We start from the raw sequence: 27742 nt of genomic DNA on the forward strand, positions 1-27742 counted from the left end.
TATGGTTCTTGTTCTTTCTTTTATTAATGTGTTGTATCACAATGATTGATTTGTGGATGTTGAACCAACCTTGCAGCCCTGGAATAAATCCTACTTGGTCGTGGTGAATAATCCTTTTAATATACTGTTGGATCCTATTGGCTAGTATTTTGGTGAGAATTTTCACATCTGTTTTCATCAGGGATATTGGTCTGTAATTCTCTTTTTTGATGGGATCCTTGTCTGGTTTTGGGATCAAGGTAATGCTGGCCTCATAAAATGAGTCTGGAAGTTTTCCTTCCATTTCTATTTTTTGGAACAGTTTCAGAGGAATAGGAATTAATTCTTCTTTAAATGTTTGGTAGAATTCCCATGGGAAGCCATCTGGCCCTGAGCTCTTGTTTGTTGGGAGATTTTTGATGACTGCTTCAATCTCCTTACTGGTTATGGGTCTGTTCAGGTTTTCTCTTTCTTCCTGGTTCAGTTGTGGTAGTTTATATATCTTTAGGAATGCATCCATTTCTTCCACATTGTCAAATTTGCTGGTGTATAGTTGCTCATAATATGTTCTTATAACTGTTTGTATTTCTTTGGTGTTGGTTGTGATCTCTCCACTTTCATTCATGATTTTATTTATTTGGGTCCATTCTCTTTTCTTTTTGGTAAGTCTGGCCAGGGGTTTATCAATCTTATTAATTCTTTCAAAGAACCAGCTCCTAGTTTTGTTGATTTGTTCTATTGTTTTTTTGGTTTCTATTTCATTGATTTCTGCTCTGATCTTATGATTTCTCTTCTCCTGCTGGGTTTAGGCTTTCTTTGTTGTTCTTTCTCTAGCTCCTTTAAGTGTAGAGTTAGGTCATGTATTTGAGACCTTTCTTGTTTCTTGAGAGAGCCTATACCAGTATATATTTTCCTCTCAGGACTGCCTTTGCTGTGTCCCACAGATTTTGAACCATTGTGTTTCATTATCATTTGTTTCCATGAATTTTTTCAATTCTTTAATTTCCTAGTTGACCCATTCGTTCTTTAGAAGGATGCTCTTTAGTTCCCATATATTTGGATTCTTTCCAAATTTCTTCTTGTGATTGAGTTCTAGCTTCAGACCGGTTGAGACCTGATTTAGGACCCAGGATGTAATCTCTTCTGGAGAATGTTCCATGTGCACTGGAGAAGAATGTGTATTCTGTTGCTTTGGGATGAAATGTTCTGTATATATCTGTGATGTCCATCTGGTCCAGTGTGTCATTTAAGGCCTTTATTTCCTTGTTGATCTTTTGCTTGGATGATCTGTCCATTTCAGTGAGGGGAGTGTTAAAGTCCCCTATTATTGTGTTATTGTCGATGTGTTTCTTTGATTTTGTCATTAATTGGTTTATATAGTTGGCTGCTCCCATGTTAGGGGCATAGATATTTAAAATTGTTAGACCCTTTAGGTATGATATAGTGTCCTTCTTCATCTCTTAGTATAGTCTTTAGCTCCCATGTTAGGGGCATAGATATTTAAAATTGTTAGACCCTTTGGGTATGATATAGTGTCCTTCCTCATCTCTTATTATAGTCTTTAGCTTAAAATCTAATTGATCTGATATAAGGCTTACCACCCCAGCCTTCTTCTGATGTCCATTAGCATGGTAAATTGTTTTCCACCCCCTCACTTTAAATCTTGAGGTATCTTTGGGTCTAAAATGAGTTTCTTGTATACAGCATATTGATGGGTTTTGGTTTTTTATCCACTCTGATACCCTGTGTCTTTTGATTGGGGCATTTAGCCCATTTACATTCAAGGTAATTATTGAGAGATATGAATTTAGTGCCATTGTATTGCCTATAAGGTGACTGTTACTGTATATTGTCTCTGTTCCTTTCTGGTCTACTACTTTTAGGGTCTCTCTTTGCTTAGAGGACCCCTTTCAATATATCCTGTAGAGCTGGTTTGGTGTTTACAAATTCTTTTAGTTTTTGTTTGTCCTGGAAGCTTTTTATCTCTCCTTCTATTTTCAATGATAGCCTAGCTGGATATAGTATTCTTGGCTGCAGGTTTTTCTTGTTTAGTGCTCTGAATATATCATGCCAGTTCTTTCTGGCCTGCCAGGTCTCTGTGGATAAGTCTGTTGCCTGTCTTTTTTACCATTGTATGTTGCAGACGTCTTGTCCCAGGCTGCTTTCAGGATTTTCTCTTTGTTACTAAGACTTGTAAATTTTACTATTACATGACGGGGTGTGGACCTATTCTTATTGATTTTGAGGGGGGTTCTCTGTGCCTCCTGAATTTTGATGCTTATTCCCTTTGCCATATTAGGGAAATTCTCTCCAATAATTCTCTCCAATATGCCTTCTTCTCCCCTCTCTCTTTCTTCTTCTTCTGGAATCCCAATTATTCTAATGTTGTTTTGTCTTATGGTATCACTTTTCTCTCGAATTATCCCCTCGTGGTCTAGTGGTTGGTTGTCTCTCTTTTGCTCAGCTTCTTTATTCTCTCTCATTTGGTCTTCTATATCACTGATTCTCTCTTCTACCTCATTTATCCTAGCAGTAAGAGCCCCCATATTTGATTGTACTTCATTAATAGCTTTTTTGATTTCAACTTGGTTAGATTTTAGTTCTTTTATTTCTCCAGAAAGGGCTTTTATTTCTCTAGACAGGGTTTCTCTAATATCTTCCATGCCTTTTTGAGCCTGGCTAGCATCTTGAGAATTGTCATTCTGAACTCTAGATCTGACATATTACCAATGACCTTATTGATTAGGTCCCTGGCCTTCGGTACTGCCTCTTGTTCTTTTTTTTGTGGTGAATTTTTCTGCCTCGTCATTTTATCAAGATAAGAATATATGAAGGAGCGAATGAAACACTAAAAGGGTGGCAAAGACCCCAGTAAAATGTGCTTTAATCAAATCAGAGGAGACCCCAAATTGTGGGGGGAAGAAAGGGGGTAAAAACAAGTTCTGAAAAAAAAAATTAAGAAAAGAAAGAAAAAATATATGTATTGGACTGGTGAATAGAACAGGTTCACCCACTTAATTTTGGGAGTATTTTGGTCTCTTAGAAGAAACTACCTCCCCAAATTTTAAGAATGAAAAGCATATATAAGGGTAAACATGATGAAGGAATGGAATATGAGCATAAAGATGAAAACATTTTTTTTTTAATTTCTAAAAAAGGAGTTGATAAGATACGTTGGTTGGGAGAATAAAAAAAACAAAGTGGAGAGAATTTGCTCAGGCTAGAACAAAAGCCCTGTGCTAGATTTAGGGTATATTTTGATCTATTAGAAGAAGTTGTATCCCAAATTTTTTTAGAAGAAAAAAACCCTATGTGTATACAAAAAATAAAGTTAAATACAATGAAGGATAAAATGTGACTATAATAATGAAGGTTCAAAATGATTTTTTGAAAGGTATTGTTAAGATAAACTAGTTAAAAATGTTAAAAGAGGAAAGGGTAAAAGTTAAAAAAAATTAGAAGAAAAAAATAAAATAAAATAAAAAATTAATTAACTTTGCAAGACTAAAGAATCATGGGGAGAAAGCCATGAATTCCTTGCTTTGCTCTCTCCTCCTCTGGAATTCTGCTGTTCTCCTTGGTAAGTGAACTTGGTGGTGGCTGGATTTCTTGCTAGTCTTATCGGGGAGGGGCCTGTTGTAATGGTTCTCAAGTGTCTTTGCCCAAGGCAGAATTGCTAAGTAATCCACTAGGGTTTGGTTTCGGGAGCTTTTGTTCCCTGAATGCTTTCCATAGAGTTCCGGAGTACGGGAATGAAAATGGCGGCCTCCCAATCCCCGACCAAGGGAGCAGAGAGCTTGGGACCCCACTCCTCAGTGCGCCCTTGGAGAAAAGCGCTCAATCACTCCCATCTCCCTGGCCTCCAGCTGTGCTCTGAGGTCACCCAGCCTGTGACCAAGCTTCTGTCTCCACCTGTAGCTCCACCTGGAGTCTCTGAACCCCCCAGATCCCTGAGCTCTTCCAGGGGGGTCTCCCTGGATCTGGTGGGGTCCCGCTCACAGAGCAGTGATGTGTGCCACAGATCACAATAAAGTAACCCAGAGTTGAGAGCTCATTCCTTGGCTCTGTCTCCCTGCTCTAGCCGGCTTCCCTGCTCTAATACCTGTGAGTTCTGTGACACTCAGACATCCCCAATCCTTCTGTGACCCTGTGGGACCTGAGACCATGCTGTCCTCACATGGGCTTCACCCCGGTGTAGCCTCTGGAGTGATGTCCCTCAGTGGAGCAGACTTTTAAAAGTTCTGATTTTGTGCTCCATTGCTCCTCTGCTTGCCAGGAGCTGGCTCCTCTCCCGGTGGTCTATCTTCCCATCACTTTGGATTCACTTCTCTGCCAGTCCTACCTTTCAGAAAGTGGTCGATTTTCTGTTTCTAGAATTGCTGCTCTTCTTCTCTTTGATCTCCTGTTGGATTTGTAGGTGTTCGCAATGGTTTGATAAGCTATCTAGCTGATCTCCTGCTACTGATGTCGTCTCGTCATGCTACTTCTCTGCCATCTTGAGGCAATCAACATTCTTATACATGTTTCTTTGTGCAGTAGTATGCCGATTCCTGAGAGCTAAATTCCTAGATATAGAATTTCTAGGTCAAAGGTATACACATTTTAATTTTTCATAAATATTACCTTTCCCCATCACTTTACTAGCTTTCCTTATACCTGTCTGTCTTCACCATTAAGGCAGGCTTAGTGCTGCAACCCTACTGAAAAACAACCCTATTGAAAAACAATTGTCTAGAGGGATCTAGACAATTAAGTTTTCCTATCTCATGTCTTTTCAAATTTCATTATTACTGTGTTGAAAAGAAAAGAAATCAGGGAATAATTTTTCTGATTACAAAGATAATTATCTATTCAATATAGAAAAATTTTTAATGTAAAAAATAATAAGTAAAAGTAAAAACTCTCATAATGCCAGCATCCAAAGATAATTACTATTAACAGTTTATCCTTCTGGGCTTTTGATCATAATTTATATAAACTTCAAATACAAAATTAAAATTGTATTGTACATAGCTTGTATTACACTTTTTTTGTCACTTAACTTTTTTTGTGAACATTTCTGACTTATTCAGAAGGGAAAATGGTACAACTTCTCCCATTTACCTCTTCAGCTTAGACAGTCTTTAATGAATTTTAACAGATTTCCTAATTAATAGCCAAAAATTTTTAAAGTATAACATTACAACTTTTCTTAACCAAAAAAAGGGAAAAAAAAAGAAAACCCTGAAATTAGGTGGCTTTAATATGAGCAAATTAAACATTTACATTGTAAAGTTAAAGAGTATAATGAACATTATACAAAATTTCCTCAATTTTTAACCACTATAAGCCTCAAACCCTAGAATATTGTAAAATATCTGAATTTCCAAAGATGATTAAATTTTGGACATTTTCGTTTCAGAAAAGCCACTGAAGAAGCATTGAGAATAGAAGAAGACCAAAGGCTTTTGGAAGATATGAGCGAGAAATCAAAAGGCAAACACAGATTTAGATCATTAATAATGTGTCATTTAAGTTTGGTACCGTTACTGCAGGCAACTGTAGTATTTCAAGCGAATTACAGAGAGCTTGAGTTTGCCCATGAGAGTCTAGGTCTATGCTATGCCTATGGTACTGAAATATTTATTTGACCCACTTTCATGCTCAGTGTTCCAATTTGGAAAATAAAGTGTGTGGTCACTAGAGTAATGGAGTCATAGGCAAAGAGCTCCTACACAGATACCTGCACTTGCTCCCTCTTGGGGTCCACAATAGACAGCTTATGCAGCATGTCTGAAAATGGCTTCGCTTGTCTCATAGGACTCATGGATGTTGGAATTATTTCTAGTGTAAGGTTCCTGCAGGAGTTGAGAAAGCAGCATCCCCTGCTATACCCATTGTCTTTGAACTTAAACTTTCATCTCCATTATAAAAGAACTTACTCCAACAGTTTCTTTTAAGACCAAAGTTCTTAACCTGGAGTTTATGGATAAAATTCAGAGGTCTATGAACTTGAATGGGAAAATAATTACAACTTTATTTTCACTAACATTTACCTGGAATTTAGTACTTCCTTCACTTAATAATTAATATAGGCAACAAACCATAATAATATTAGTAGTATTTTGATTTCTTACTAATAGAAACTAAGATATTTTCATATCACATTACAGATTTATATAGCCTGTGTATGCTTAATCACGATTCCAAAATGATGGTAATTAGACCAGCTGCTCGTTCTTATTATGTAATGCATTAGTAAAGATGCACAAATTTCCTACAGCACAAAATTTATTTTGATATCTTCATAACTTATGGTTTCTTATCTATTTTATTTTATGGGATTGAAAACCTTATTCTAAGGAGTGTCCATAAGTTTCACCATACTGCCGAAAGGGTCCATGACTCAAAAGAGTGAAAAGTATTTCGGTTTTCCTTTGTTGACAACAAGCCACCCCAAAAACTGTAAAACAACTACCGTTTTTATTCTGTACACGTTTCTGTGGGTTGGGACTTAATACAGGGCTTATCTCTGCTCCCTGAGGAGTTTAGTTCAGGCTTTGAGTCGCCAGCTGGGAAGTCAGTCCTGCAGCCCCAGGCAAGCCTTCAGGGACTGCAACCCAGACTGACATCTTCATTTGACTTCAGGAGAGATCCAGAGCCAGAAGCACCAATTAAGCTACTCCCAAATTCCTGACCCCAGAAACTGCAAGGATGATATGTGATTACTGTTGCTTTAATCACTAAATTTTGGAGTAATTTATTATGAAGCAATAGATAACTAATATAACGCATACTTAGTAAAAAAATCACAGGTAGTGTAAGGGTCTTCGAACACTTTTCAGGCCATCTGTGACTTTTCTGGTATACAGATTATCCATGAAAATTCTAGAAGAATATTAGAACTTTTTACACCTCTCTGCATCATTATAGAAACTCTGTTTATTTGTGTGTTACAGAAAGTACCTAATATGGATAAGAATTAAAAATAAATAATTTACATGTATGCATATTGGAAGTATTTTTTTTTTTACTATGAGAGATACATTGTGAGTTTTTGCTGTACAGCACGTAACTTCATTCCAAACCCTAGAAGCATTCAGCAAATGGTACTACTTCTTTGTGTGCATCAGCATCATTCCTCTACATGACACAAGAGAGTCACCACAGTGTAAGTCACATACTTAGAAGCTCCATGTACTGAAGTCCTGGTGTAGACCCTGAACATTTTTCTTTTTTTTAGGTATGTTTTGCCTTTCTTCTTCTTTTTTTTTTTTCTTTTTTAAAAATCTTTCATTATTATAGGGGTGGCCTGGGGGGCTCAGTCGTTAAGAGGCTGCCTTCCACTTGGGTCATGATCCCAGGGTCCTGGGATCCAGCCCCGCATCTGGACTCCCTGCTCAGTGGGAAGCCTGCTTCTCCCTCTCCCACTCCCTCTGCTTGTGTTCCCTCTCTTCCTGTGTCTTTCTCTGTCAAATAAATAAATAAAAATCTTTAAAAAAAAGAATTATTATTTATTTATTTAAGAGAAAGAGAGAGAGAGAGACACCATGGGGATAGGGGGTGGGGGTAGGGGTGGAAGGGCAGAGGGAGAGGGGGTAGCAGCCTCCCCACTGAGCAGGTGGCCCAACAGGGGCTGCATCCCAGGACCTGGGATCATCACCTGAGAAGCTTAACAGACTGCCCCACCCAGGCATGCCAAGAACACTAGGTTGCTTTGCTCTGGGTGTTTTAATCATGCAGATTCAGATCAAAATTCAGATGCCAAAGACTATCATACCTGATAGTCTTGGAAGATACTCACTGGGGGGAGAAATTTCCACAGGAGTCCAGAAAACAAGCTCATTTATTTTTTTTTTCATATCGTCTGCATAGAAATATCTTGTTTTTCAATTTCATGAATATATTAAAAGGAATAGCGGAGATAGGTTTTTGACACTCTTCACCCCATCTTCTTCCCAGAAGACTTTCATGCAACTACATAAAGCTTGGTATTGTGCTTTTAAAATTTACATTTGACATACTGATCAATGTGTTCCATTATTCGTAATTAGGTATAAGAAAATCCATCATTATACATTAAATCTAGCCTCATGCTGCCAAATGGAAATACAATGTAAGCCACATACATAACTGTAAATTTTCTAGTAGCTGCATAAAAAGAGAAAAGAAACAGGTGAAATTAATTATATTTATTTAATATACTATATCCAAAATATTATTTTAACAATCAGTACAAAAAATACTGAATATATTTCACGTTTGGTTTTTCTAACTAAGTCTTTGAAATCCATTGTGTTTTCATACTTTCAGCACATCTCAATTTGGATTAGCTTCATTTCAATGGCTCCATATCAGACAGTGTTGTTCTATCCATATCCTTATTGAATGGACTTTGGGGCTGTTTGCAGTTTCTGTTAAAACCCTTAGGCTGCTACTCCCATAGGACTCTGAGCACATGTACTGCACACTGTGGCTACATTTGGATAGATGAAATACGCAGACAAAGTGTCTATCTGTCCCATCAAACCCCATGCCCCAGGAGGGCAAGGCCATTCCTTATTCTTTGTTTTGGTCTCAGCACTGATCAGAATATCTAATACCCAGTGAGATATTTGTTGATCTAAACCAAATAATAATTTATTCCTCCTCATTTTTTTTCTAGAGGTAGAAGAGGCTGAACTGGAGGCTGACGAGATTGAAAGTGAGGAGCCTGACGTTCAGGAAGGTTCTGAGGCCTTGGAGATAGCCGAGGACACCAAGGGATCCTTACCTGAGGAGTCTGAAGCACCTGAGGTCCCTGAAACAGAACCTGAATCAGGTTAGACTCTGTTGAGGGCCGTGTCCCTCCTTCCACTCCCGTCTATTGGGTGTGTCTGTGTGTGCACACATGTGTGTATTTGTCTTTTCTATGTTAACAAAATGGCAGCAGGTGAAGAAGAATGGTGACAGGAGCTCCCAGAGAGCAGCCATTTAGTCCAAATCAGATGGTTTGTTGTGTGGTAGGAAAGCCAGATCTCCGCCCTGGTACTGGCACTCAGCACCAGGGCCAGCCATGTAATCTGGGAGTCACATGATTCAAAAAGCAGGAAAAAGTGCGTTTAAACATACTAAAATATAAAGCTTTTTCTTTTCTTCCATGGCCTCTCTCTCAGTTTGTCATGGTGCTTTTTATCTCTAATTAATCTAAGTAGACAAAAATTTTAAATTTTATTCACTGGCATGAATTTTACTGTTTGTCTTTATGCTATACAATGCTATTTTAAAATGCCAAATGTAAGAGCACTTAACTCATATGCAGAATCACCATAATTACACAATTTGTATTTTGCAGCTTGGACATACATTGCCTTTCATTCTTTTTTTTTTTTTTTTTTTTTTTTTTTGGCGGGGTGGGGGGAGGGAGTGCAGGAACAGTGGAGGGAGGGGCAGAGGGAGGAGAGAGAATCTTAAGCAGGCTCCATGCTTAGCTCTTAAGCAGAGCCCAACACCCAGACTCCCCTTACATGGATTTCATTGTACATTCAGCTTCATGCACAAAACTAGCTGAGCTTTTAACTTCACATCTTAATATGCACATAAGTTCTAGCACACTCTCTAACTTTAGCTTCCTAGTGGTTAAGGAAAGACTGCAAGATAGGGAACTCTGGATTGCCCTATCTTTTCCTTTCCTTCTGTGTCATCCTTTTCAGCCTAAGCATTTAGCTAATACAGGAAAATAACATGAATAAGAAAGTTTCCTTGGTTATTCATGTCTTTGAATGTTATCACCTTTCAGCATCTGGAGCAAATTCTAGTTTAAAGGGAAAGTGTGGTATCTCAGGGCTGCCAGTATCCTCCCCAGCCCTCACCAGTGGGTCACACTCCCTCATATGTGGTCCCCTGGAATTCTAGGGTAATGACAGGGCATCAGGAATGTTCATGAGAACGTGAGGGCAAGGGATGGCAAACACATACTATGCCTATCTCTGCTCATATGCCCTCTCTTTTGTCCCATTGGAGCCCCTCTGGATTTTGCTTACAAAACAGTTCAAAGGTAAAATTACTAAAAATTAAAATGACAGGGAAGAGCATTCGTCTAAGTGTGAGACCATTCTAAGCAAAAGACCTTGTGCAAGTGCACAGGTCCCACACTCATTAAGCCAGCCCTACTGCAGGGGTCCAGTTAGGTGGACTAGTACAGGGCAAGAAGTAGTCCATGGGCAATGAAAGTCACTGTCAGGACCAGAGAGGATCTTAAAGCAGCAAGATGGGAGAACCCACTGTTGTGGCAATGAGGCACAAAAATACTTTCAGGCAATCCTACAAACTAGAGGTCTTCAGATACCTGCAGCTAGATGCCAGTCTAGAGCAGTTAAGGGCTGGGAACCTGCTGTTAGCTGCACAAGGACCAGAACTTATAACCAAAACTTGTAAATTACACTGAGAAATCTCAAGTTCAACACACATCACTTTTACTACAAGATTAGCATTAGCTTTATGGGACAATAAGTATAAAATCAGATACCTTGTGCCAGACAGAGGAGTTAGCAGGATGAAACACACAATTGCCTTTTAGGAGCCCCACAACTCGGTTGACTTGAGCTCCTACCTAGAAACTTCATTGTTTTTTGTTTTGTTTTGTTTTGTTGTTGTTGTTGTTTTAATTTAAAATAAATTAATTAGCATATAATGTATTATTAGTTTCAGAGGTACATTTTAGTGATTCATAAGTTGCATATCACACCCAGTGCTCATTACATCATGTGCTCTCCTTAGTATCCATCATCCAGTTACCCCATCCCCCACCTCCTCACCTCCAGCATCCCTCAATTTGTTTCCTATAGTTAAGAGTCTCTTTTTTTTTTAAGATTTTATTTATTTATTTGACAGCGAGAGACACAGCAAGTGAGAGAACAGAAGCAGGTGGTGTGGAAGAGGGAGAAGCAGGCCTCCCACTGAGCAGGGAGCCCCAAACAGGGCTCGATCCCTGGACCCTGGGATCATGACCTGAGCCAAAGGCAGATGCTAGTTTAGAGTCTCTTATGGTTTGTCTCTTCCTCTGATTTTATTTTATTTTTCCTTCCCTTCTCCTATGTTCATCTGTTTTGTTTCTTAAATTCCACATATAAAAGAGATCATAAGATATTTGTCTTTCTCTGGTTGACTTGTTTCACTTAGCATAATACCCTCTAGCTCCATCCATGTTGTTGTAAATGGTAGGATTTCATTCTTTTTGATAGCTAAGTCATATTCTATTGTATATACATACACCACATTTTCTTTATCCATTCATCTGTCTAGGCCATCTGGGCTATTGTAGACATTGCTGCTATAAACATTGGAGTGGGGGTGCCCTTTCAAATCACTGTGTTTGCCTCCTTTGGATAAATACCTAGTAGAGCAATTGCTGGGTTGTAGGGTAGCTCTTTTTTTAACTTCTTGAGGAACCTCCATGCTGTTTTCCAGAGTGGTTGCACCAGCTTGCATTCCCACCAGCCAGGTAAGAGGGCTCCCCTTTCTCCTCATCCTCACCATCACCAACATCAATTGCTTCCTGACTTATTAATTTTAGCCATTCTGACTGATGTAACCAGAAACTTCATTGTTTTTTTTCAATACCTAATCAATCTGACTGACAACAATTCTTCCACCCACCTATGTTTTATAAGAAGACAGGCCATAAAATACCAAAAGAAATAAAAGAAACTGACATCCATTAAATGTGACACATCAAACACATCCCCATAGTTCCAATATCCACAATATTTCACAATTAGTATTTACTAATGTAACAGGTCTAGGGAACAATTTAGTTCTGTTGTTTTTAATCTGATTATTTCCCCCAGAGAACCTACTCTGGATCTTTTAAAGCCAGCATCCTACTCTAGTTAGGGTCAATCCTAGACCAATGCTAGACAGTACAGACATGACTGGGCTTCTCCAGGGCAGGTTCGCTTCTATAAAATGATCTGTTCTGGCCACGTTGAACCACCATCTGTTTCATAAAAGGTCTTGCATCTGCTTTAGCCAGTGATTACTTCTTCTTTCAAAGGTCTCTTTTTCCACAAAGTCTTCTCTTCTTTTTTTTTTTTTTAAAGATTGTATTTATTTGAGAGAGAGAGAGAGAAAGAGCACAAGCAGGGGAGAGGTAGAGGAAGAGGGGGAGGCAGGCTCCCCGCTGAGCAGGGAGCCCGATGTGGGACTTGATTCGAGGACCCCAGGATCATGCCCTGAGCTGAAGGCAGACACCTAACCATCTGAGCCAACCAGGCACCCAAAGTCTTCTCTTCTAAATTACTTAAGGGGGCAATTTTTTTTTCACGTAAAACTGCCCTGTCTAATCACAAAAAGACAAAGACCCTATGATTCCACTTATATGGAGTACTTAGAGTAGTCAAAATCATAAAATTAGAAAGTAGAATAGTAGTTGCCAGGAGCTTAGGGAGGTGGGAAGAATGAGGAGTTATTATTTAATGAGTAGAGTTTCTGTTTTACCAGGTGAAAAGAGTTATGGGCTGAAAAGGGGTGACGATTACACCACAGTGTGGGTGTATTGGATACCACTGAACTGTGTACCTAAAATGGCTAAGATGGTAAATTTTACAGTATATGAATTAACCACATGAAAAAAAAAAGAAAAAGAAAAAACCGTTCTAATATAAATCCATTACTTTTGGAATTTTTAAATTTTATCCAGAGTACCCAATGGTAAGCAAATGATGGCTGCCAAAGAAATGTCCACATCCTAATTTCTAGAACCTGCAGATGTTACCTCATTTGGAAGAAAGGTCTTTGTAGATATGACTAAATATCTTGAGACGGGGAGATCATCCAGGCTTATCCACATGGGCCCCAAATGCCGTCACAAGTGTCTGTATACAAGGGAAGTAGAAGCAGCTTAGACTCGCCCTCAGAGCTAAAGGCCATGTCGAGATGGAGGCAGGCACTGCTATGATGCAGCCTCAAGCTAAGAAATGACAGCGGCCCAGAGAAGCCCGAACAGGCTAGAAGTGATTCTCCTCTCGCATGGCAGAGGGGCACAGCCCTACCAACACCTTGATTTCTGACTTCCGGCCTTCATAATTGTGAGCGAATACATTTCTATTGGTTTGTTTTATTTTTTTTTTAATATTTTATTTATTTATTTGACAGAGAGAGAGAGATCACAGGTAGGCAGAGAGGCAGGCAAGGGGGTGGGAAGCAGGCTCCCCACTGAGCAGAGAGTGGGGAGCAGAGAGCCCAATGCGGGGCTTAATCCCAGGACCCTGAGATCATGACCTGAGCCGAAAGCAAAGGCCCAAACCACTGAGCCACCCAGGCGCCCCCCCCCCCCACCTTTTAAGTGTTTTATTTATTTGTTTAAACCACTAAGTTTGTGGCAATTTTTTTGACAGCCACAGGAAACTAATACATCGCCAGAAAGGTTTTTTTCTGCCTCATGCTAGAGAAGACATCTTTTCCTTTGTCATGGGCCACAAGGTAATCATTGCCTCTGTCAATACTCAGATAGGACACCTGAAGCTTCATCTCAAACCTGTTGTCACTCTAGCCTTCTTAGAATGGAATGACATATGTATTGCTTAGAATCAGTGCTTTAAAGGTCATTACATCCAGGGGCGCCTGGGTGGCTCAGTCAGTTAAGCGGCCACCTTCGGCTCAGGCCATGATTCCAGAGTCCTGGGATCGAGCCCTGCATCGAGCCCCGCATTGAGCCCCGCATTGGGCTCCCTGCTGCTTCTTCCTCTCCCACTCCCCTTGCTTGTGTTTCCTCTCTCGCTGTCTCTCTGTTAAATAAATAAAGAAAATCTTAAAAAAAAAAAAGGTCATTACATCCAGATGCTTTCAGAGGCTCGTTAATCACTTTGATCTTTCCCAATTAGTTCTTTATGTACTAGTTAAGTATAGGCAAATTATATGGAACTTGCAAGAAGTTGGGCTTCCAGTAACCATTGGCTCTTATAAAACAATGTTTTATTCTAAGCACTTCATGGTCCTATAATAGAGTCAGCTATTAATAAACATGAAGAAATACATTCCTTTAACAAATGTTTATTGAATTCTTTCTAAGTGCCAGGCAAAGCAGCAGGCACTGCCATAGGTACTAAAAACTCAGCAATCAATGATCAAGATAGTCAAGGTCCCTTTCTTTTTTTTTTTAAGATTTTATTTATTTATTTGACACAGAGAGACAGAGAGACGACGAGAGAGGGAATACAAGTAGGGGGAGTGGGAGAAGGAAAAGTGGACTTCCCACTGAGCAGGGAGCCAGATGTGGGGCTCTATCCCAGGACCCTGGGATCATGACCTGAGCCAAAGGCAGACGCTTCACCAACTGAGCCACCCAGGTGCCCCTCAAGTCCCTTTTCAAAGAATTGTCATTCAATGGTAAAGAATAAGAATAAACAAATAAATAACTAAAATAATTATGATAGTGTTAAGTGCTATGAATAAAATATATGAAGACACTAAAGCAGAGCCTGGGGTCTAGTAGGTGCTCAATAAATGCTTGTTGGATGAATGAGCAAGTTGGAGGCCAGTGGGGTAATTTGGAAGGAAGAAGCAAGAGTAAACATTAGGGCCAAGGAAGAGTGTCATCTGAGAAAATGATATGGGAGGCACGGCAGAAAGACTGAAAAGGAGCCGTGCAAAGATCTTCCCACTGCGAAGGTTCAGAGGTGGGCACAACTCAAAGGGCAAGGAAGAAACTGAGTGTGACCGGAGCATAGCGAGCAAGAGGGAAGGGGAAGATGAGATTGGACAGCGAGGCGGAGGCCAGAGGTTTAGGGAGTTTGAAGCTTTCTCTAAGTGCAGGTAATCCATATGATCTCATTAACACTTTTTAAACTTCACCTTGGCTGCTATATGACACCTTACGTCATTTGTTCTGTACCTCAAGTTCTTCATTAACCTGGGTTAGGAATAGTTACCAAACATTGTTTTTACAGGAATGGAAACATTTTATGTAAAGCGCCTAGCAAAGTGTCTGCAAGTCGTTGATGCTTCAGCAACTTCATCACCGGCTAGCAGTCAGCCTTATGTAACTTCTAGAAAGGCCAGAGCTCAGGATCCCTACCCCCAGATAAGGCTAAACTAAATCTCAGCATTCTCAAAGTCAATAGTCACAATCCATCCCCTGATATCAGAAAGAAAGGAAACAACGCTTTGGCTTATACCAATCAGGATAAATTCCCGGAGCTGGAGGTGGGGTCGCCCTCCCTCAGCCATGAGGGGAAGGATAAACACTAGAACAAAAGCCCGGCTCTGCCAGGAAGAAGAGTGAGTTACCAACAGGGTCTGCTACAGGATGGATGACAGCAAGTCCCCTTCATTGCTCCCTTGCTGAATTTTCACCAAATTCCACATTGCTCTCCAATGCATGGTTTCAATGAGACTGCTGAGGAATGTGTTAGCTTCCTAGGGTTGCCATTAACAAATTACCACAAACTTAGAGGCTTCAAACAGCAAAATTTATTCTCTCACAGTCCTGAAGGCTGGAAGTCCAAAATCAAGATATGAATGTAGTCTCTTTCTCCCAGAATATCTTATTGTTCTGTGCTCACCCATCTTGGGATGCTGTGAGATGATAAAGCGCCAGCCTGGTGAGACGAAGTGAGGTGAGCGATGTACGCATGGTGATGTGACCGTGAGGCTACTGTTGACCTTCTGACATCTTGTCATCTGCTTCTGGACCGTGGCTGACTGCAGTTTACTGAAACCACAGAAAGCAGAATTGTGGGTGAGGGGACTACTGTATATAAGTAAATGATCCGAAGTTTCTGATGGCCAAAAGATCCATGAGAAAATGCTCAACATCACTCATCCTCAGGGAAATACAAATCAAAACCACAATGAGATACCACCTCACACCAGTCAGAATGACTAAAATCAACAACACAAGAGACAACAAGCGTTGGCTGTGATGTGGAGGGAAAAGAACCCTCCTGCCCTATTGGTGGGAACGCAAACCGGTACAGCCACTGTGGAAAACACTATGGAGTTTCCTCAAAAAGTTGGAAATAGAACTACACTAGGATCCAGTAATCACACTACTTGGTATTTACCAAAAAAATACAAAAACACTAATTTGAGCGGAACCGCCATCTTCCAGTAATTTGCCAAAATGACCAACACAAAGGGAAAGAGGAGGGGTGCCCATTACATGTTCTCTAGGCCTTTCAGAAAACATGGAGTTGTTCCTTTGGCCACGTACATGCGAATCTACAAGAAAGGTGATATTGTGGACATCAAGGGAATGGGCACTGTTCAAAAGGGAATGCCCCACAAATGTTACCATGGCAAAACTGGAAGAGTCTACAATGTTACTCAGCATGCTGTTGGCATTGTTGTCAACAAACAAGTTAAGGGCAAGATTCTTGCCAAGAGAATTAATGTACGCATTGAGCATATTAAACATTCAAAGAGCCGAGATAGCTTCCTGAAGCATGTAAAGGAAAATGATCGGAAAAAGAAGGAAGCCAAAGAGAAAGGTACTTGGGTTCAACTGAAGCGTCAGCCTGCTCCACCCAGAGAAGCACATTTTGTGAGAACCAATGGAAAGGAGCCCGAACTGCTGGACCCATTCCCTATGAATTCATGGCATGATAAATATAAAGAAAATAAAAGACCTCAAGACTGTAAAAACAAAGAAAAAAAACCACACGAATTTGAAAGGATTCATGTACCCCTATGTTTATTGCAGCATTATTTACAATAATCAGGTTATGGAAGCAGCCACGTGTCCACTGATAGATGAATGAATAAAGATGTGATACAATCACACACACACACACACACACACACACACAAGAATATTACTCAGCCATTAAAAAAAAAAGAATGAAATTTTGCCATTTGAATCTAAAGGGTATAATGCTAAACAGAATAAACCAGTCAAAAGACAAATACTATATGATCTCACACATATGTGGAATTCAAAAAACAAAACAAATGAACAAAGGAGGAAAAAAAAAGAGAGGACAGACTCTTCACTATAGAGAACAAATGGTTACCAGAGGAGAGGTGGGCAGGCAGGTGGGGGAAATAGGGGAAGGGGATAAAGAGCACAATTACCTTGATGAGCACTTAGTAATAGATGGAAGTGTTGAATCACCATATTGTTCCCTTGGAATTAATATTACTTTGTATGTTAATTACTCTAGAATTTAAATTAATATAAATTTTTAAAACAGAATCACCTAGGGGTTCCTGGGTGGCTCAGTTCATTAAGCTTCTGACTTCAGATCATACAGGTGGAGTAGGGCAACAGGAAAGGTAGGTAGATCATTTATAAGAACCACACCCAACCCCCCCAACACACATACGTATCCATATATGTCTTTCACTTTAATGTTTTGCCTGGTACTCTCCAACATAGATCTGAAGGTCAAGTTAATGTGCTTTGACCTAGTTCAAGTGGTGATGTTTAGTAAGTATTCGTCTTGTCTATCTCTTCTAGACTGTGGCTGAATCTTCATCATTTCTGACTTGCATTCTGTAATTAGAGAAATTAAGACAGTTTAGAATTCTCTGCATATTCTTAGTGTTCTTGTCTTTGCCATCATTTATAATGCTTTTCTTTAGATAATTGAGCACCTAACAATCGCACATGTCACCACCAGAGCAGCCCTAGGCTTGTCCTCTTCTACATCCTATTCTCTTGAGTTTTAATTATAGAATTCTGTAGAAAGAGGACCCAGCTATGACTTTACCTTGGAAGACAATTTCCAGTGTTACAGCGTTTTATATATATATGTAAATATAATTACATATCATAAATTATATTTTTAAAATATTAGAATAATATTATTCTAGATATGTAAATATGATTTAATATAACTATATTATATTAATTATCATTATTCTGAATATGTAAATACAATTAAATATCACATTATTAGAATATTAGAATATTCTAATTCTATGTATCTGAATATTCTAATTAATTAGAATCTATTCTAATTCTGTTATTTAGAATACTCTATTAGAATACTCTAGTAGAATATTATTCTGATATTATAATAATATAATTAATTATAATTATAATAATTGCAATCTATTATAATTAATTATGTAACTTAATTATTATGATTGGTATAATTATGTATTCTATAGAGAGATATATAATGTATATTATATTTCATATAATATGATACAAATATAAATTTGGTCTACACAAAATTTGTGTCTCCGAACTAGAAAAGACTATGGGGTGAGAAGATAGATAATTAGTTCTTCCTTCCCCGAACCATCGATGCTGAATGTGCATGCGGAGCAAGTCTTATATCATCCGGGAAGACAGTGTTGCTCTCTGCCTTCAACAGTGATATTATGGAGATTCTCCCGAGTTTTGCCACACTTACACCCGCAGCTGGGGCTTTGATATATCATTGTCTTTCCTTGACATCTTATGATCTTTAGGAGTATTTTCATGTGTATCTCGAGAAATTAAAAGAAATATCAGGAACTGCTAGTCTGATGGCATGTGAACAGAAGTTTGAGTGATATTTAACAACAGTTATCTGTCAGACTTATACGTGCCATGTGTCAATTATTATTTTGGTCCATGTCTTTTTATGTGTTGTTAAATGTTCTTCATTTTCTGCCCTACGTTATTAAATATTTAGTGTCATACGTTACCTAACAGGAAAACTATATTTTCACTTAGACGTAGTATATATAATTAAACTGTGTTTTGAAATTTTCTTTGTGCCAGAAACTTCATAAAGGAATAATGTTTTAAAATTCAAACACTAACTACCAGATTTCTTTTTTTTTTTTATTTGTTTATTTACAGCATAACAGTGTTCATTGTTTTGGCATCACACCCAGTGCTCCATGCAGTACGTGCCCTCCCTATTACCCACCACCTGGTTCCTCAACCTCCCACACCCCGCCCCTTCAAAACCCTCTGGTTGTTTTTCAGAGTCCATAGTCTCTCATGGTTCATCTCCCCTTCCAGTTTCCCTCAACTTCCTCTCCTCTCCATCTCCCCATGTCCTCCATGTTATTTGTTATGCTCCACAAATAAGTGAGACCATATGACACTTGACTCTCTCTGCTTGACTTATTTCGCTCAGCATAATCTCTTCAGATTTCTTTTTTAAGTAGTTGAGCCTGCTGAGAATACCACAGTTGGAACAGAAATTTCAAAAGGATCCAAAGACGGCCTGGAAACTAAAGAATTATCTGAAACAGGTTAGATTATAAAAATAGTTAGTCTGTGAAAAATACTTTTCATATTCTTTTAGAAAGGTCCAGTCCCTTATTTTAAGTATAGCACCAACTTCCTACCTATTTCTTTCTATGCCGTATGCCAGCTGATATGCAATTAATTTAGCTTATTACATTAAAAATGTATGTAGCGGGTGCCTGGGTGGCTCAGTGGGTTAAGCCTCTGCCTTTGGCTCAGGTCATGATCTCAGAGTCCTGAGATCGAGTCCCACGTAGGGCTCTCTGCTCTCTCTCTCTCTCTCTCTCTCTGCCCACCTCTCTGCCTACTTGTGATCTCTCTCTCTCTCTGTCAAATAAATAAATAAATAATCTTTGAAAAAAAGTATGTACCCAGTGTTTAGTACTCTTCTTCACCAAATTTTATTTTATATGTTTTACTAATAAAGTTGCCATACAAAATTCTTAATAATTAACCATGATTTTTACCTTATTAGTAGATAATAATTCATCTTAGGCAATACAGAAGGCAAAGCATAAATTAAAACATTAATTTATGCATTTATATTATTACCTAGAAAATGAAGTACATTTCTTTCAAATGTTTTTAAAATACTATAAAGTATAAATTATTGTGGCAATATGGCTAAAGATACAATATTTTAAGAATCTTTTTTCTTTCCTAAACTTTACCTCAGAGGTTGTACTCCCTGAGTTTCCAGAAGATGCTTATCCTGATGTTCCTGAAATGGAGCCAATTAAAGAGAAGATTAAACATTTCAACCACATATGGAAACAACTGGAAGGAACAATCAAAGAGTCTTTTGTTCAAATTTTAAACTTGGAGATTGCTGACAAAACTCCAGAGGAACTACTTCAAAAAGTAGTTGAGACTATGGAAAGTAAGAGTTGTAATCTTAACAGTTATTGTCAAGATATTACTGTATCATTAAAAGCATCATGAAAGTTTGAAGCCCTTCTTGATGGTTTATGAAGTAAAGCATCCAGTATATTTAGGGTCAAGACTTCAAATATTTAAATCTGTCAATCAGAACAGCACGGGGCCCAAAGAGCACTGGCCAACCCAGCCAGTTGTCACTTAAAGAATTCGTGAAGACCTGTGTATGTACACCGTTAAACTAAGATCAATCATTATAATCACTCTTCCTAATCTTTGATTGTAATATGTTAATATCCTTTTATCCTAAAAATATCTTCCCCAAAGTTACTTTTTTATGTATTTATTAATTTTTTTTACAGGACCCTTCCAGTATGTTGCATGGGAGTTAACTATGGAAGATTATGATGAAGAAACAGAAGACTATCAGGCAGAAGCTGAAGCTGATGAGGATCTAGAAGAGGAAGAGGAGGAGGAAGAAGAGGTATGACTTCTTTATTATTGCTCATTCACGTTGGTCACATCATGGAAAGTGCGTACATCCAGAGTGGTAACAAGCACTTTGGACCCCAAGAAAACAAGCAGGCTTCCTCTATTTTATAAATTTTTCAACACACTTGGCCTCCACCCAACTTCACTTGACACCTGAAATGCCAGAGCTTCTTAGACAACATATTACACCCATGAAAAAAGAAAAGGGAAATCTTTTAAATGTTTTTCCATGGGAACATCTATAGGTATTCGAGACAAAATTTAAGGGAAGTGAGTATTTCACATAAGACACAGATAGTAATTGCCTTGGGAGGCCACTTCCGTGATAATAAGGAGAAGTATTTGCAAAAGGAACAGGTCATTTTCAGACCCTACTCTATTCCCTTAGCACCGGAATTTTAAGAACCATTCTCATTTGATACCACCCAATTAAATATCTATCAGTAATTAAATAAAAACAGATTCTTTTAATTTGGGGCCTTATCAGTTCTTTTGAGCTTCCTAGACCAAGTTCCAACATGGGAGGAGGTTCTCCCCAACACACGAAGCAGTTCCAGAAGATGACACCACCAGGGTGTCTGAGGATTCAGCTCAATTCTGATGCCATCCACCTGGAGATAGTGTCAGATTCCACAGGTTAAGTGTTCAGTCCTAAAGGATTTCTCCCCCAACCCCCACCTCAGCCCCAGGTTGTTTCCTGTGCTTCTGACTGATGGGCTACAGATTAGGGATTCCAGTAACCTCCTCTTTCAGTTCAATCAATTTGCTAAAATAGCACACAGAATTCAAGAAAACATTTACATACATTTACTGGTTTATTAAAGGATATAATAAATAACGCTAATTAACAGCCAGATAAAGCCATACGTAAGACAAGGTGCTGGACAAAGAAACTTCAGTCTTTGTGTAGCTTGGGGCCCTGCTTTGTGGCACATGGAAGCTCTTCTAAAAGAAAAGCCCAAAAAGCTGTCCTCTTGGGTTTTTATGGAGGCTTCATTATACAGTCATGGTTGACTTAATCATTGGGCATTGGCTGATTCACCTTCCAGCCCCTCTCCCTGACCCCACCTTGGAAGGCTGAGAGTGGGACTGAAATTTACAACCTTCTAATCAGCATGCAATAACCTGGATGAATCTGAAGATAATTATCCTAAGAGAAAGAAGCCAGGCAAAAAAGAATATGTCCTGTATGATCCCATTTATATAAAAATTTAGAAAATGCAAACTAGTTTAGTGCTAGAAAACCGAGTGGTGGTTGCCTGGGGATGGGGCAGGAAGGAGGCAAATAGGAGCAGGAAGGAGAGATTTTACAAAGAAGTGTGAGCAAACTTTTGGTATTCATGAATCTGTTCATTATCTTGGTTGCGGTGAATTCACGAATACTTCTGTCAAAAATTATCCATTTTATACTGTAAATATGTACACTGTTTTAATGTCAGTTGGACTCAACCTGTTAAACGTGTTAGTGGTGGTTATCTCTCAATGATGGACTTACAGTAATTTTTATTTTTTAAGTGCTTGTCTACATTATCTGATTTTTTTTTAAAGATTTTATTTATTTATTTGACAGAGAGAGATCACAAGTAGGCAGAGAGGCAGGCAGAGAGAGTGAGAGGGAAGCAGGCTACCTGCCGAGCAGAGAGCCATGCGGGACTTGATCCCAGGACCCTGAGATCATGACCTGAGCCGAAGGCAGCGGCTTAAACCACTGAGCCACCCAGGCGCCCCCTATATTATCTGATTTTTTAACATTAGAAATGTATCATTTTTACAATAGGAAAAATCAACAACAAAGATATTTCCCTTTTGCCAAACAGAAAACACAAAAAGAAACAAGAGTTCTAGGGGCGCCTGGGTGGCTCAGTGGGTTAAGGGTCTGCTTTCTGCTCATGATCTCAGATCCTGGGATCAAGCCCCTGCATTAAGCCCCCGCATCGGGCTCTCCACTCATCAGGGAGCCTGCTTCCCCCCCCCCCCCCGCCTCCCTGCCTACCTCTCTGCCTACTTACTCTCTGTAAAATAAATAAAATCTTAAAAATAGAAAGAAAGAAAGAAAGAAAGAAAGAAACAAGAGTTCTAATACCATGCCAGAATTCAGGAATCATACCAAGATATTTTCTCATCAAACTTTCCTATACTTGGGGTGCCCTTAAATCTTTATGTGATGTTTTTCTATATCTGTGAGAAATTAGTTCTGGCCTCTTGTCCATCTCTTCCTTTTTTCCTTCCATAATACCTGATACTAATTAGGTCTCTTGGACCTATCCTCCAAATATCTTTATCTTTTCCCTCAAATTCTCCATTTCTTTTTTTTTTTTTTGTTCAGATATTTGTAGACATGTCTTCCATTCAGTCTTCTCATTTTAGACATTCACTGGGGTCCTATTGCTATTGTTAACAAATTACCACAAAGTTAGTGGCTTAAAACAACCAAATTATCATATAGTTCTCAAGGTCAGTTCTCTAAAATGAATCTTATAAGGGCTGAAATCAGTATTAGCTAAGTTCCTTCTGCAAGAGGAGAAAATTTTTCTTGTCATTTCCAGCTTCTGGAGGCCACCTGCATTCTCTGCTGTATGGTCTCTTCCTCCATCTTCAAAGCACATTACTTCAACCTTGGCTCTCCATCATCTCATCTTCTGCCTTTGACCTTCTTGCCTCCCTCTTAAGGACCCTTTAATTACATTGGGTCCACCTGGATGAGCTTTCCTTCTCAATATCCTTAATCACACACATAAAATAACCCACTCACAGGTCCTGGGAATCTTTGAGGGGCCATTATTCTACCACAAGTGGTCACTCTCTTGTTAGGCTCATTTACATATTTTATTGGTGTTCGTGAACTCTTTCTAGTGTTTATTTGAATTTTTATTAATGTCTTCATTATTTTCCTACCCTGAGATTGGGTTCTGTCCATCTCTGTTGATCTGTTTGATCTGACTGATCGTTTAGTTGGCAAGACTCCCTTACGTGGGTGGTGGCTTTCTTTTTTCTTTTTCTTTTATTTTTTCTCAGTGGGGTTCAGGATTATTGCTGGAGTGTTTTAGGTGACAACATTCTCAAGAATTAAAAAAGGCAAGTGGTCTCTCCCTGTAGGTCAGGAATATGGAGGTAGATAAGGCATATATTCGTTGATGAGGCCTAGGACAAGCCTGGTTAGGATTTCTCGTACTTGCCCAGATGCAGGGTTGGGGAGAACTCTTCCCACCCGTATAGCTCCTTCTTGATCTTTTGTGGGCCAGAGAGACCACAAGCATTTCCCTGGTAGTTGCTGATGCTAACATTCTCCAGGAAATCCAGAGATCCCTGCAAAAAAATTCCTCCTAGGACTTGACATCTTAATAGTCTGTTCCCTCTGATGTTTCTCTCCAGGCACTCATCTAGCCCATAGTGGTAAATAATGCCATACAGTTTCCTTCCCACAGATGCTGATGGATTCCAGCTGCCTGCCCCAGCAGTTAAGACTAAGAAAGTGGGAGAGAGAGGAAGGAGGTATCTTCAGATGACCATTTCTCCCAATCCCTTGTTCTAACATACCTCCACTCTCTCCCCATCGCCTCTGCACACATACCCCACATTCTGTTTCTAAAATTTATTTAGGGATAATTATAAATCCACCTATTACAAGGAAAAACTGGAGTCAACCAACAAAAGCCATTAAACAACTGAAAAAACAAAAGGACTCAAATGGATTGAGATATAAAAAGCAAAGGCTAATTAAAAAGAAGAAACGGCATTCTGGATATCAGTGAAAGTGTAACTCAAGGAAAAGTGCATTAAAATAACAACAAAAAAGATACTTTACACTGTTAAAGATAAGCCAAACTGGGCACTAAAGCGGTAAGAACAGGTTTTCGTTAATAGGGAAAAGAGTCCAGTGTGAACTGAAATCTGATTTGGACAGAGGTAGGTGGAAGTTTTAGAGGAAAAATTATTTAGGGAGCAGAGAGGGAGAAAAGCAGGGGCCCTGGAGATTCAGGGAAGTGAAAACTTACAAGTGTCCATTTATAGATGAATGGAAAAGGAGTGGTACACACACACACACACACAGACACACACGAATACTATTCAGCCATAAAAAAAGAATGAATTTTTGCCATTTGCAATGGCAAGGATGGAGCCTGAGGATATAATGCTCAAGTGAAATAAGTCAGCCACAGCAAGACAAACGCCATATGATTTCATTCATACGTGAAACTTAAGAAACAAAACAAATGAACAAAGCCCAGAAAAAGACAAACAAAGAAAACAGACTTAAATACAGAGAACAAACTGGTGGGTGGGGGGATGGAAGAAATAAGTGAAGGAGACTAAGAAGGCACTTACCTTGATGAGCACTGAGAAACAGAAAATTGTTGAATCATTATATTGTATACTTGAAACTAGTATCACACTGTATGTTAATTATACTAGAATTTAAATAAATAAATAATGCATACATACATTGTTTTAAAAAATGCTTTAAGTAAAAAAAAATAAAATTCTCATGAAAGAAAATTACACTGACTTTCACAAAGGTCAGAACTTATACTCTCAGTATTGTTTGAGAGCATATATTCTTACTGTGAATTCCACAATTCTTTTAAATAAAGTTGCATTTTGGGCGCCTGAGTGGCTCAGTCAGTTAAGCATCTGCCTTCCACTCAGGTCATAATCCCAGGGTCCTGGGATCAAGCCAAATCAGGCTCCCTGCTCAGCGGGGAGTTCTGTCCCTCCCCCTTGCTTGTGCATGCTCTCTCTCTCAAATAAAGAAATAAAATATTTAAAATTTTTAAAAAATTTTAAATAATAAAATTGCTTTTTATAATTGAATACATTACAAAAAGTCATATAAATGAGAACAAAGGTTTGAGAATTCAACACAATTTTAAATGTCACATGACCTTATTTCAGCTTTAACAAAATCCTTAATTTTGATAGATTATACATTTCAGCTTCAAAATAAAAAATATACATATTGTTTTCTAGCCCTTCAAAAAAAATCACATATAAATGCTTTATAGTAGTAGAAATTATAGTTGCCAGATTTTAAAAACCATACCCAGGTATATTTGAATTTCAGATGAAAGAATAATCTCTATGTGTAGTACAAGTTTATACTAAAAAAATTATTCATTATCTGAAATTCAAATATAACTGGAACCCACATTCTTATTTTTTAAGTCTGGCAACCCTATCCGAGGCGGACTTATTAGCAGGGAAAATTAATTAAGCATTCAACTCCAGAATCTGGGGAGAAAGCACAACAAAATAAACCAAAAGAATGTAGAAAGGAAAGTAAAGGCAAAAATTAACAAAATAGGAAAAAAAGACAAAAACAGTAGACCTAATTTTATTTTTTTATTTTTATGTTTTTTAAATTTTATTTATTTTTCAGTGTTCCAAGGTTCATTGTTTATGCACCACACCCAGTGCTCCATACATGCCCTCCTTAATACCCACCATCAGCCCTCCCAACGCCCCCCACTCCAAAACCCTCAGTTTGCTTCTCAGAGTTCATAGTCTCTCGTGGTTCATCTCCCCCTCCGATTTTGGAGTAGACCTAATTTTAACAAATGTAAAGTCAGTCCACTGGCAAGTATAATAAAATAGGCAAACTTCTAACAAATCTAATTAGATAAAAGGAAAAAGCAAATAATATTTGAGAAAAATGAGTATACAATCAAATTTTTAAAACAGGGTTGTTTTAAATTATAGGAATTTTATACTAATAAATTTTAAAGCCAAGATAAAAAGGATATTCAAAATATGAATTACTGAGATTTACCTAGGAGGAACTGTAAAATCTGAACAAACAAAAAAGATAGAGGAGAATTACAAATCACTACTAATCTACCTCAGTTGATTCGATAATTCCTATGTTGCTTAAAATTTTCACATCAGAGGGGCATCTGGGTGGCTCAGTTCATTAAGTGTCAGACTCTTGATTTCAGCTCAGGTCATAATCTCAGGGTTGTGAGACTGAGGCCCCCATCACATGATGTTCAGAACAGAGTCCACTTGGGATTCTCTTTCTCCCTCTCCTTTTGTCCCATCCCCGACTCCCGCTCAAAATAAATAAATAAAATCTTAAAAAAAAAAAATCTTCCAAATCACAGAAAAACAGCAATACTTCCTAGCTCATTTTGGAATTTGCATAGCTCTTATATAAAAATTCAACAAGAATGGTGTATGAAAATTATAGATTAGTTTCATTTTTTGCACCTTTATAGAAAGTTGTTCATTATATCATGTTTTGGAGGAAAAAAAGAGGTTTGTTATAGAATAGTCTTGTAAAATATTATCCCGTTGATATTTATATTGGTTGGATATACTTTGAAAAAAGAGTCTGGAAGGATACACATAAAATTGTTGAATGTTTTAAAGACATACTGTTATGGAGTAGACATTATTCAAGATGTGAACTCAGAGGGATATGAGAAACTGTTTTAATTAATTAGTACAAGAAATGGCCTTTTGTGGATTGTTTTAAAAGCATGTTGTTATAGCCTCAATATCATTCAAGATGCATTATTTTAATTTATTTTTACTTAATTTTTAGTCTTACATCAAAATATTTTTAATACTATTCTCCACACTGAATAATATTTGTAGAATGAAGATAGAATTAAAGAGAAGAGAAGGCACTTGGGAGATACAAAGCACTTTTGTCCTGTGTTTCTCAAAGAAAACTTCATTCTACAACCAGGCAGCACAGAAGAAGCAGTTAAATATCGAGAAAAAATCTACTACTTCTCAAGTCCTGAGGCTAAAGAGAAGTTTCTGGAGCATCCTGAGGAGTATGTGGCTCATAAAGAACCATTAAAGGTGAAAACAATATGCCTACCCAGTCCTAATGATCGCTTCTGAGTGCTTTTTCAAGGACTTACTGCCAACCTTCATCGTTTTACTTAATAGTGAAGTCCCCAATCTGATATAACAATATGGTAAAAATATCCAAGTTCCAAGAACTTTTTGAAAAATAAGTAAGATAATTACCTTTTTTTATTTCGGCAGTAATGACTTGCGTAAAACCAACACATACTGTCTTTTTAGCTGAAGTAAAAAGAGCTGCATTTATTGCTTGCTACCTTAAGAGCCAGCTGGGTTAAGTGAGCAATTTCATAGGCACAGAAAATAGAATAATGATTACTAGCAGCTGGGGGTGAGGTGAGGGGGACGGGAGGTGGGAAGAGAATGGAGTTATTGTTTAACGGGTACAGAGTTTCAGTGTGGGATGGTGAAAAAGTTCTGGAAACAGTGGTG

General features: G+C 38.4%; 1 protein-coding gene and 1 pseudogene across 1 annotated transcript in view; both read left to right on the forward strand.

Annotated features, from left to right (window-relative positions):
* AK9 (adenylate kinase 9) overlaps positions 1 to 27742 on the forward strand; it is a 123798-nt gene that overhangs the window by 47359 nt on the left and 48697 nt on the right. Inside the window, exons 18-23 of the mRNA XM_046006047.1 lie at positions 5381 to 5454; positions 8624 to 8779; positions 19045 to 19134; positions 19806 to 20009; positions 20368 to 20489; positions 27092 to 27304. Coding sequence (XP_045862003.1) covers positions 5381 to 5454; positions 8624 to 8779; positions 19045 to 19134; positions 19806 to 20009; positions 20368 to 20489; positions 27092 to 27304 — 859 coding nt within the window. The remainder of the gene's footprint in view (positions 1 to 5380; positions 5455 to 8623; positions 8780 to 19044; positions 19135 to 19805; positions 20010 to 20367; positions 20490 to 27091; positions 27305 to 27742) is intronic.
* LOC123941392 lies at positions 16035 to 16566 on the forward strand (annotated as a pseudogene).

Source organism: Meles meles, chromosome 5 (assembly GCF_922984935.1).
Source record: "Meles meles chromosome 5, mMelMel3.1 paternal haplotype, whole genome shotgun sequence".
Lineage (NCBI taxonomy): Eukaryota > Metazoa > Chordata > Mammalia > Carnivora > Mustelidae > Meles > Meles meles.